This window comes from Amblyraja radiata, chromosome 3, assembly GCF_010909765.2.
Source record: "Amblyraja radiata isolate CabotCenter1 chromosome 3, sAmbRad1.1.pri, whole genome shotgun sequence".
Lineage (NCBI taxonomy): Eukaryota > Metazoa > Chordata > Chondrichthyes > Rajiformes > Rajidae > Amblyraja > Amblyraja radiata.
Window position 1 is genome coordinate 11,196,136 of NC_045958.1, and position 12,098 is coordinate 11,208,233.

Consider the following 12,098-nt stretch of genomic DNA (forward strand, 5'->3'; position numbering starts at 1 on the left):
CCTACTATAGACTTTATAGTAGGAATCCTCAAAACTCTATTTAATTTTCCCGATAATTTTCTTAATCTCTCTGCTTCATGCGGAATTTTCTCACAAATTATTCTTATTGGACTTTCAGGAACATTTGATTGATCCTTCTCCAGTACATTCCCCATCGTCCTGCACAATAGTCACAATGCAGATAAGATTCAAAGCACTCACACCTATTCAATACTCGCTCCTTCCTTTCAGACTCCAAGGCCACTGAAATCACTCCCACACAATGACTAACGTGTAGCAGATTCACACCTTCTCACACAATTGTTCCTTCAATATTTCCCAACCGTTGTTCAATCATTCCACTCAGTCGCGAACACTTTAAGTTCACACAGCCAAATAAACCCGAACCACGCAAGTAAAACTATAATCAGACAAGAAATTATTCCCCCAATTACAAGTAAACCAAGACACACACCAATATAAACTACAAGCATCCACTTATTATGATGATGAATCACATCCACTTATTATGATGATAAATCCTCCTCGGGGCGTACTCGGTCAATAGAACTACTTCTCCCTCGACACAGCGATCGAAAGAATACGAACGCTGATCGAACCACCACGAATCGGATTCTAACAAAACTACAATCCCGATTTAAACAAATACAAATATTCAATTCAAACGCACTTTTACTTCAATTATTTAACACCCAAAAATCCTTAAGCACTCACACAGACAAAACAAGTAGCGGTCCGCAATCTTAACACTCTAAATCTTAACACACTCTAAATCCTTTTACATACACAAAGTATTTATACAATTCGGATCCGATAAATATGCTATAAAAGACAATGCTGGATTTTTACAATTTACAATAATAATTTAACACGCTAGCGCACAGTTTACAAACTGTCGATCTCAATGCCGCGTCACACTTTTATCAATCAATGAACCTCTCCCTCTTATACTGAAGATTTCCCCCTTCCTAGGGTACTCTTTGCTACTTCTTAAATGGACTACTTTCCCTCCAAAATGTTACTCCCCCCTGCTAGGACTGGACTTCTACAGGAGGACCTCTATCCCTCCTCTCTAAGTTCTACAGAATTAGGGGTACCTCTCACATCCGGGTACTTTTCACCAAGTAAACCAGGTTCCCGTCTCCCAGTTGCTCTTCGCTATCAGCTACTAATCAACAATCAATCAGAGGGTTACTATTCACTGTTGATCAGCCGCTATTTGAAATCGATCTCAAACATGCACAAACTCCGAAGAGTTCTATTTACACAGAATTCGAATTCTACCGTACGGGCAAAACTTCAATGTGAAATTCTGTATTTGGAAATTTGATTCTGTAAATCTACACTCGTTCTCGGACCAACTAGTCTTGGTGTGTTCCACTCCACGTACGTGGGCTCTCGAATTCAAATTACTTGCCCAATGAAATCTTGAATGAACTAGTGTATTCCCAACCAATCTATACTCTAGTCACCGAGTCCAGTGCCTTTACGAGATTCCTCGTCCGTCACTCCAGGGAGGGATTCAGATATCTTCACACAGGCATGGCCTCTAACCAACCTGGGTTTTACCTCTTCAAAAGGATTTCCTTTACACCTGCTTGGCACCGGGTGTCAGCGCCTAGCCTCTTCGCGCTGGCAGTCGATGCCGATTTTCAGAACGCAACTTTCCAATCAGCGCTCCCAGAAATGACAGGTCAAATGCTTCAATGCTAAGAACGTAAACCAGACTTGTATTTCAATACCCCATCAATTGGATACCAAATGCGGGACAGGATGCGTGTTTGGCTCTCGTTAAGCAGCTGCAGTCTGCCAATTACAATCAAGTTTTGGGCCTCTAACCCAGGAAAGGGCCTTTAACCCAACCCCAGCAGGGCCTCTAACCCCACACTGGTTTTATGGGCCCCTAACCCAAAGTAGTGCTATCACCCCCCCCCCCCCCCCCCCCCCCCCCGCCTCCCGCCCCCCCCCCCCCCCCCCGTGCTTGCTAGACTGTTCTACGATCTCGTTGGGACCCTTGCCCAAGCCCACAAAGGACCGATCTGCTCCGAGTAATAAAGTGCCAAAAATCAATGCGAAAACCGCACATTGGCACCAATTTCTGCATATGCGATCGAAACAGCTCAACACACTTAATCAAAAACTTGTGTCTGGGGGTGCGTTGAGATCCCGGATGAGCCCCCAATGTAAATAGCTCATTCTAAGCTTCCCCCCAGTCTAGTTTCAGTCAATAAAACTGTCAAGTACTTGCGCATCTAAACTTTATTTTGGAAAAACACAATAACAGTTCCGACTACTATACCTAACCACCGCGGGTTCGATCCTTGTATCAGCTTGTCCAAGCTATCCTAGCCTTGTGCAAGCAGAGACACTCCAAAAGGTCAGGTAGTCCCAAGCGTTCTTCCAGAAGATCAACACAGGACCTCGTGGGAGCTAACATTTATTGGTCCCCGAACCTTGAGGGGCTGAACCATATGGGGGTCGTCTCTTTACAGTCCAATAACAGATATCGATTAACACAGTACATGATAGACATTTCCCTAACCCAATAATACAGTGACTAATAAAATGTATTTGAAAGAAAGTTCTAGAAGGAAGCAAACAAGAATAAACATTGAAACATGTGCCCTGAGATTCAAACTGTTTCTCCAAGGCTCAACAGTTCGACCAATCAATAACCAACAGGATGACCATCTCACAACATTATTTATATTATTTACAATGCCCTTGCAGCGATCCACGAAATGATGCATTTAGGGCTCGTTTGCAAAACTGCTATTCATTTTATCAATTTAGGAGAAACAAGGAGAACACCTGGACCCCTCACCATCCTGCATACCAGTCTGAGCCATGACTGGCTGGCACCATCCAAAGCCTGTAATTTTTAAGCTGACAAAGGTTAAGCAATTCTGACAAGTGCAGGGATCCTCCATTTTATGGTGTCTTTAATTTGGCCAGTATTAACAATGTTATATAAAGTTTTCTACTCACTTATTATCTTTAATGAGGATTTGCAACTGATTATATTTAAATGTGCCATCTGACTAAACCTTAGCTGGCAGCAGATATTGTCTCAGGCTAATACACACCTAATTGCTTGGTAAAAGGACTGTTTCCCTACCTCATTGAGTTGGATGATGTGATAAATCTGTCTCAGGTATTCATTACCACCTGGCTGGTGGCAAATATCCAGGAGCATCATACTTATTTTCTGCTCAGTCAATTCAGCCATACAGTCTTTTTCCTGTGCAATCGAATCTTTGTCTGTGAGAAATGCACTGTTAGACAAAAAAAGATTAATTACTTCCCACACATTTAAGTCAAATGAGGAAAAATATTATCAGAATATTTCTAAAAATGTCATGTATACAATCTGCAAATTCATGCAACTATGAAAAATTCACTTTATGATCAAAAGTGCAAAGAGGAAACAGCAAACATGGTTGCACCATTTAATTCCCTACATTTATTACATACTAGACTAAGTGGGACCCATTGGGTCCTAGTCACATGGGAGGCCTGGTCCCCCATCGTAACCCATTCCCCAATGCAATATTCCACCACTCACCCGTTCCCCCAATGCAATATTCCACCACTCGCCCATAGCCCCTAACTGCACAAGCGAGGCTGACGGGTTCCCATTATGATGCCCTTGATCCACCTTCCTCCCTACACCCGCCCACTCCGCCTCTTGTCCTCGACACCCCCCCCCCCCCAAGCACTCACTCCATCCCCCCTTAACCCCCGCCCGCATCCAATCTTAGCGGCTCTCCTGCGGCGCAGACATTCCCGCCCATTGGGTTCTCATTGTGACGTAGAACATGCAGGTATTACTGCGCAGGGCATGGCAAGTGGAAAAGGGATTTATTAAAGCTTAAAATGTGAATAACTCTTAAAATACAACAATTCAAACGTTAAAGATGAGAATTATTCAGTCTATTCTTTCTTGTTGCCTCTCTTGTTGCGTTCTGCAGCCATGGGAGGGGGACGGCTTCAGGCCTGGGCTGTTGGGGGCCGGTGGGAAATGGGGGGAGCGCTGTCGTGACCTACCGCTACAGTGGGCTACCACTGCTGTGGCCTACCACTGCCACTGCCTACCCCTGCTGCTGTCTACCCCTGCTGCTGTCTACCCCTGCCGCTGCCGTGGTCTACCACTGCCGTGGGACTGGTGGGGAGCATCCTGCAGCTGGGGACGGCTTCAGGTGGGGGCTGGTAGCGGGAGGGGTGTGCGTGGCGGAGGGGGTGTGTGGGGGAGGGAGTGTGTGGGGGAGGGGGTGTGGGTGTTGGTGTGTGTGTGGGGGGAAGGGGGTGGGGGGAAATGGGGGAGGGGTGTGTGTGGGGAGGGCGGTGTGGGGAGGGGGTTTGTGGGGAGGGGATGTGTGTGGGTGAGGGGGTGTGTGGGGGAGGGGGGTTTGTGGGGGAGGGGGTGTGTGTGGGGGAGGGGGTGTGTGTGGGGGAGGTGGTGTGTGTGGGGGAGGGGGGGGTTGGGTGAGGGGGGATTGGGGCAGGGGGGCAGAGTGGGTGGGGGCGGGGGGGTGTTGGCGGGGGGTGGGTGGGTGGGTGGAGGGGGGTTAGTGGGGACGGGGGGGAGAAAGCTCAGAGTAAAGACGGGGTTGTGGGGGGTATCATGGGGGAGGTGGGCAGGAGCCAGCGAGGGGGACCAGAGGGGAAGGGGCTGGAGCGGACTAACAGCGGTCGCTGGATTGCTGGACTGCTGGACCTCTGGGTCGCTGGTCGTTCTCCTTCGCCGGGATCAGATTCACCGCTTTTCGTTTGGCGACATTTCCCATGCCGGGCCGGGCCGGGTCGTTTCCAGTCCCTCCAAAAATTATTGTCCGATTGGAAATCTTCGCCGGCCAGCCACAGCTCCAGTAAAGACGCGACGGCGCAGGAAGGGGTGGACTGTACCGCAGAGTGACAGGAGAAAAGACTGTGGTGCTGAACGGCAGGAGAGGAGATCGATCTGCACATGCGTGTTTTTTAAGATTTTTAAACCTCGCTAACGTTTACATTAGACTACCGATCGGAACGAAACTTGGTGCAATCGCAGTGCAGGAAAACGGTGAGTAAGCTTGCGAAAAATCGTAGCGCTGTCCCGTAATGTTTTTGCGTGAATAGAATGACCGCGCAACGGGAAGATAACAAGATCAGAGCTTTATTTATGTATAGATAAAAGGACATTGGGATATACAATAATTTTATTGGTCTGGAAATCCTGCTGAATGGTGAAATAAATGATTTTGTGCATCACAATTAAAGTTTAGTCAAAACCTAATTGCTGAACACAGATTAGATTTTTGCCTAGGACATCTATTTTGAAGCATGTTTTGATATCAGCAGTCCAAAATTGTTCTGTATTTACATCGAGGGCGTATAAATAGCACAACAATTACTTTACACATGAGAGTATACTTTATTCTCGGGATGCTAGTTATCATTTGGCCCGTTGGTTTTCAAAGCATCACTGCCAACCTATTTTGCCGACTTTCATTTTGTTTTTTATTCCTATACCTCCTCTGTTCAATTTATCATAATCACTGAAAACATACAGTGTGTATCTTCCCTATCCAATCACCTTTAATGCATCACATATAATGAAAATAGATCCAAAATGAAAACATCCACATTCCCAAATATTTATTCGTAATTTTGTGCTATTGTACAAACTTTCTATGTGAATGTAGAACGATGTTATGCTTATCTTCAGGACGGGGTGTACAGAAATCCTAAGACAATACATTTACTGCTACATTCAAAAGTTAAATCAGTGCAACACCTTCCGTCCTTGGGACTTTACGTCTCAGTTTCTCATAGGCAAATCTGTCCAGTTTCTGCTGAGTTGTTGAAAACCTTGAATTGCATCCTCTGGTTTAAATTTCAACAGACCTCTCCAGGGATTTAAGGTTAAACTAACATACTGAAGTCTTGAATTATATTGACACTTCTTGAATAAACATACAGTGAAGGGTTCCGTTTCCTTGTCTCTTTCTCAATTAATGTGTATACCATATGTTTTAAGAAACAGATTCCTTAATCCTGCTAGCCATAAAATGTAAATTTTGATTAAAGTCAACTGGCGGTTGAGTTGTTTTTATCAACAGTTGAATACACTTGAACAAAATCACATAACAGCCTTGTTTTCTTTATTACCAAATCAACCAATGGACTCAAATTTTAAGTACAAGGATATTTGCTCGATGAGAACTTTTTTCAGAAAACAAAGCAGTCTGAAAATTCATGTTAAAAGTCCTTTGGAGTGAGACCAAGCGGGTAGAGCAAATGGTTTTATTGACAAAAACGTTATTGATCTACATGAGCACTTATTCGATAGAAAACGTTTTTTTAAGCTCTTGTCGTTGCGAAGAGCACTAGCTACTGAACAAAGTCCGAATAAAACGGCCGGACCGCGTGGACACAGGCACAACAGGCGTTGGCAAAGGTAAGGGGTTTGTGGTCTGTAAAAGCCGTGAAGGGCCTGCCCTCCAGGAAATGACGGACAGCCAGGTAGAGGGCCACGGAGCTCGTGATCGAACACGCTGTAATTTCGCTATGGAGGGCACAGGTGTCGGCTGATGAAGGCAAGTGGCTGCCAGCGGCCATCAATGAATTGTTCAAGGACCCCCCCGACAGCGGTGTCAGAAGCGTCCACAGTGAGAGTGGTAGAGGCATTGGCCCGCGGATGGACGAGCATTGTTCCGTTTGCCAGCGCCTCCTTCGCTCCGTCGAACGCTTCCGTGGTATCGGCATCCCACACTAGGTCTCGCTGTTTGCCTGCCAGACACTGAAACGGAGGTCACATAATCCAGGCTGCCGCTAGTACGAAAAGATGGTAAAAGTTTATCATACCAACGAACTCCTGGTGACCTTTCACTGCGGCTGGCCGGGTAAACTGTCGAATGGCCTCCACCTTGGCGGGGTGCGGGATTGTGCCATGTTGAGTGATATGATAGTCGAGAAAGTTAATCGAGTTAAGGCCAAACTGGCACTTGGCTGGATTAATGGCAAGGCCATGGTCACTGAGGTGCTTGCACAATAACCGGAGGTGCGCGCAATGCTCTTGAAAGGGGTTATAATGGCGGTCCTGGGCACATCATCCGGGTGGACAGGTATCTTGTGGTAAGTGCGCACCAGGTCAATTTTGGAAAAGTGTTTTGCACTGTCCAAATGGGCTGTGCAGTCCTGTATGTGAGGGACAGGGTAGCGGTTGGCTGTCGTGGTGTTGTTGAGGCGGCGGTAGTCCCTGCACGGTCTCCAGCCGCCGGACGCTTTGGGGACCATATGGAGTGGGGAGGCCCATGGGCGGCCGGAACACCGCACAACACCCATCTCTTCCATTTGCTGGAATTCCCCCTTGACAAGCTGCAGCTAGTCAGGTGGGAGCCTACGTGTGTAGTGGTGGGCATAGAAACATAGACATAACAATTAGGTGCAGGAGTAGGCCATTCGGCCCTTCGAGCCTGCACCGCCATTCAATATGATCATGGCTGATCATCCAACTCAGTATCCCGTACCTGCCTTCTCTCCATACCCTCTGATCCCCTTAGCCACAAGGGCCACATCTAACTCCCTCTTAAATATAGCCAATGAACTGGCCTCGGCTACCCTCTGTGGCAGGGAGTTCCAGAGATTGGCAGGTGGTGGGAATGTGGTGTAGGACGCCGTGTTTGCGTTTGGCCAATTTGAACTGAGGAGTCAGGATATCGGGGAAATTGGCCAGAATTTGTGCTTACAGGTTGTCCGCGGACGACACTGAGTCGGGGGGGACCGCAGGCCGAAGGAGGAGGGTTGGAGGGTCTCGGATTTGACGAGATGCTGTCCCTTAACATCTATAGTATAGTATATCTTTATTGTCATTTTCCTGAGTACTCACATACCCAGAGGAAACAAAAAAACGTTGCTCAACCAGTGTCCATTCAGTGTGCAGTAAAAATTAAATAGAAATAAAAATACATATATCATGAACAAATTAAACACTCTACTCTCTACTAAACATCAACAGGTGTTCCGATCGGCAGGGGCAGCCGACCTCAAGGGCTCAGCAGCCGTTTATCTCCCAGTGAGCCGGGCCTATGGTTGGGATAGAACAGTGGCTCGCTGGGTCATGTTCCACACTGCTGCAGGGCCTCCAGCGGCCCTCTCCACCACCGAGTTCCTGTACTGCTTCCCGCCGCTGTTCCGCTTACCAGCCCTCAGTCCGTCTTCCTCCTGTCCGGTGCACAGAGCAGAGGCCGGGCTTGGCAGCAACCTCTCTGGGCTGGTTCTCGGTGCTGCAGCAGCGAGCCAGGCCTGTTGTCGGGCATGGCCGCAGCCGCGGTGCCTGTCGGGCAGCAATCTTCTGCCGCTCGCCCCAAGGCAAACTTTTGAGATTCTTAAATATAAAATCAATTATGATTAGAGAACAACGATCCATTATTATCAATAATTATTGTGTGGATGTGGAGAGGATAGAGTGGATGTGGAGAGAATGCTTCCACTAGTGGGAGAGGACTATAAGTCATAGCCTCAGAATTAAAGGACATTCTTTTAGGAAGGAGATGAGAAGAAATATATTTCATCAGAGGATGGTGAATCCATGGAATTATTTGCCACAGAATGCTGTGGAGGCCAAGTCAGTGGATATTTTTAAGGCAGAGATAGATAGATTCTTGATTAGTACAGGTGTCAGTTATGGGGAGAAGGGAGGAGAATAGGGATAGGCGGGAGAGATAGATCAGCCATGATTGAATGGCAGAATAAACTTGATGGGCCGAATGGCCTAATTCTACTCCTATCACTTATGACCTTATGATTGAGGTACAATCAGGACAATTGGTTTAAGTTTTAGTTTACTTTATAATTGTCACATGTAGCGAGATACAGTAAAAAGCTTTTTTATGCATGCTAACCAGTCAATGAAAAGACTCAACATGATTACAAGCAGGCTGCCCACAGAAGGTAGTTGAGACCAGTTCATTGGCTATATTTAAGAGGGAGTTAGATGTGGCCCTTGTGGCTAAAGGGATCAGGGGGTATGGAGAGAAGGCAGGTACAGGATACTGAGTTGGATGATCAGCCATGATCATATTGAATGGCGGTGCAGGCTCGAAGGGCCGAATGGCCTACTCCTCCACCTATTTTCTATGTTTCTGTTTCTAATATACACATACAAGATAAAGGGTACAACATTTAGTGCAAGATAAATTCCAATAAAGTCTGTTCAAAGGTCTACAATGATGTAGGTTGGACGTCAAGACTGCACTTGAGATGGTGAGAGGACGGTCCAGTTGCCTGATATCAGCTGGGAAGAAGCTGTAGCTGAATCTGGAGGTATGGGTTTTTAAGCTTCTGCACATCTTGTCTGATGGCCACCAGGGGCGCCGTACGATTGGCAGCCTCTGCCATCAGTCTGTCTGGTTTTTTTTCATCTTTTTGTTACTTTTAGCCTGTTTAAAAGTATGCTTTTAGAGGTTTCTTAGTCTTTTTATGTGGCGGAGGTGGTGAGGGTAAGGGCGAAACCGTTTCTCAGTCACTTCCTGATCGAGGATGCGACTATTCTCCGAGTCGCGTCTTCGCCCCCCCCCCACCTCGCGGCCCACCATCTGGACTGGAGCGGTCTTTCCTGCCGACCAGAGCTTCAGCAGCGGCGCAGCACTGATTTACCATTGCGGAGCGGGGGTTGCCTTACCAGGGATCGCCGTGTTGAAGCTCCGGAGTGTCGGGCCTGTTGTTTTAACATCGTGGAGCTGCGGTTGCGGAGCTTCTAGCCACGGGCGACGCTGACTTTAACATTGCGGAGTCCTGGGATCCCTTTGCCGAGGGCCGCCAGAGTTGAATCTCCGCCCAGCTCGGCCTGTAGACTTCGGGAGCCACGGTCTCCGGTAAGAAGTGGCCGATTCGGAAACTCCAAGCCACTGAGAATGTTCTTCCTTTCCGACGTCAGAGTTCCGATCATCCTGGCGAGAGGGCCTGAACATCGGGCCGTGGTCGCGGCGACTGCGGAGACCCCAACCACGGGGAACATAGAAGATGACTGAACTTTATTGCCTTCCCTCACAGTGGGAAACATTGATTCCGCTGTGTGGGGATGTTCATGTTAAATTCTATCGTGTGTTGTGTTCTTTTTATTTGTATGGCTGTATGGTAACTCAAATTTCACTGTACCAATTGGTGCATGTGACAATAAATGTAAACTTGAGAGGAGTGACCGGGTGACCGGTGAGACTTGTCCCTGATTATGCTGGTGGCCTTGCTTAGGCAGCGTGAAGTGCAGATGGATACCTGGGAAAGGAGAATGGTTTGTGCGATGTTCAGGGATATGTCCACAGCTCTCTGCAATTTCTTGCAGTCTTGGGGTGTGTGTACTGCTTCGTTCCCGAAGTCAATCAGAATCTCCTTCTGCTTGTTGATATTGAGGGAGAGGTCGCTCTCTTGGCAAGGTTACAAGGTTCTCAATCACCTTCCTGTACTCTGTCTCATCATTATTTGATTGATTACTTGATATTTCACTACAGTAGTGCCATCTACAAACTTGTAAATTGAGTTGGATTGGTATTTGGCTGCACAGTCATGACTGTATAAGGAGTATAGTGGTGGGGCTGAGAACACATCCTTGAAGGGCACCCGTGTTGAGTATTATCATGGAGAATGATTTGTCACCTATCATCACTGATTGTGGTCTATTGGTTCGGAAGACAAGAAATGGCAGGAATGTTGATATACCAAGGGACATTGGGGTTCAAGTTCATATGTGCCTGAAAATGAACAGTTATGAATAGGATAACGAACAAGGCATTCAGCATAATTGTCTTCACAGGCCAAGGTATCAACACTGCATCACTGCAGCACGGTAGTTTTGTTGTGGAATCCATTCCAGCAATTTTCTGTCACATATTTTTGACAATAATCAATTAATTAAAATTAGAAGAAACTGTGATACCACAATAAATTTTCTGATCTCTGTGACATTTACAAAACTCAACATTTTGCACCTCTGAAATGTCACGATTGCATACAAGAAACTAGAACATCCACGTAACGACAGAGACTCTGAGCAAAGGGTCAATGCTAACGTCCATAAATAATGAAAATGATACATTTACTATTCAGCTTTTTACTGAATAGTAAGTTCGGCCAAAGGGCCTGTTTCCACACTGTATCACTCTATGACTCTATGACTTGACTGACAAAATGGAGATACATCAGAAGTCATTATTAAAAATTAGAATAATCTAATGCTGCCCACTGAATGCCAATTGACTCATACAGAAACAAATCCTACAGTCGAACCTACCACGGCTATTAAGATGCCCCATCTACACTAATCCCACCTGCCTGCATTTGCACTATATCCCTCTAAACCTTTCATATCCAGGTAGCTGCCCAAATGTCTTTTTGTCTTAATGTCTTAATAGAAGAAAATGTTAATAGGCATTCATATTATACATTTGGATCTGAAATTCATACTGGAATTATTTTTTTAATTTTCTGCCATTATGCAGCATACATATTATTTCTATTACTTGGACGAAAACATGAAGGGAATTGTGGTCTAACACAAATGAGATTATTTAATTAGCATTTTATTACTTAATTAGGAACTTACTATATTCATAGTGGACATAATAAATTATTATCAAGACTGCAAATTAGATTTATTTTTGGATATGGGGATAAACCCATAAAAATGGACATTGACTTCCCTAATAATTTGGTTCAAGAACCTATAACATCTATCTCAGCCTCAGAATGCCCCTAAGCACTGCACACCCTATGAGGTCCTGAAGAAGAGTTAAGCAACCAAGTCTCAACATTTGCAAAATATTTACGCTGACTACAACATTTCAAGCTTGGTCCATTGGCTGTTCAGAAATAGTTGATCTTGAGTGGCATTTACAAAGGAAATAATTGTGTTGAATGTTTCAACTCTCTGCTAAAATCGATCTCATAAATCGATCTTATAAATATAAAAAGTGTGGAATTATGACGATTTTATTGAAGATGAAAAATATTCCTAAAATTCAGCCATGATCACATTGAATGGCGGTGCTGGCTCGAAGGGCCAAATGGCCTGCTTCTGCACCTATTGTCTATTTGTAATGACCATGAGCACAGAGTGATATTTC

The 12,098-nt window shown here is 45.8% G+C and overlaps 1 protein-coding gene across 3 annotated transcripts in view; it reads right to left on the minus strand.

The window, feature by feature from the left end:
- kiaa0825 (KIAA0825 ortholog) overlaps positions 1–12,098 on the minus strand; it is a 309,772-nt gene that overhangs the window by 170,010 nt on the left and 127,664 nt on the right. For all 3 annotated transcript variants that reach the window (XM_033017288.1, XM_033017289.1, XM_033017287.1), the window contains exon 17: positions 3,119–3,275. In XM_033017288.1, the coding sequence (XP_032873179.1) occupies positions 3,119–3,275 (157 nt within the window). The remainder of the gene's footprint in view (positions 1–3,118; positions 3,276–12,098) is intronic.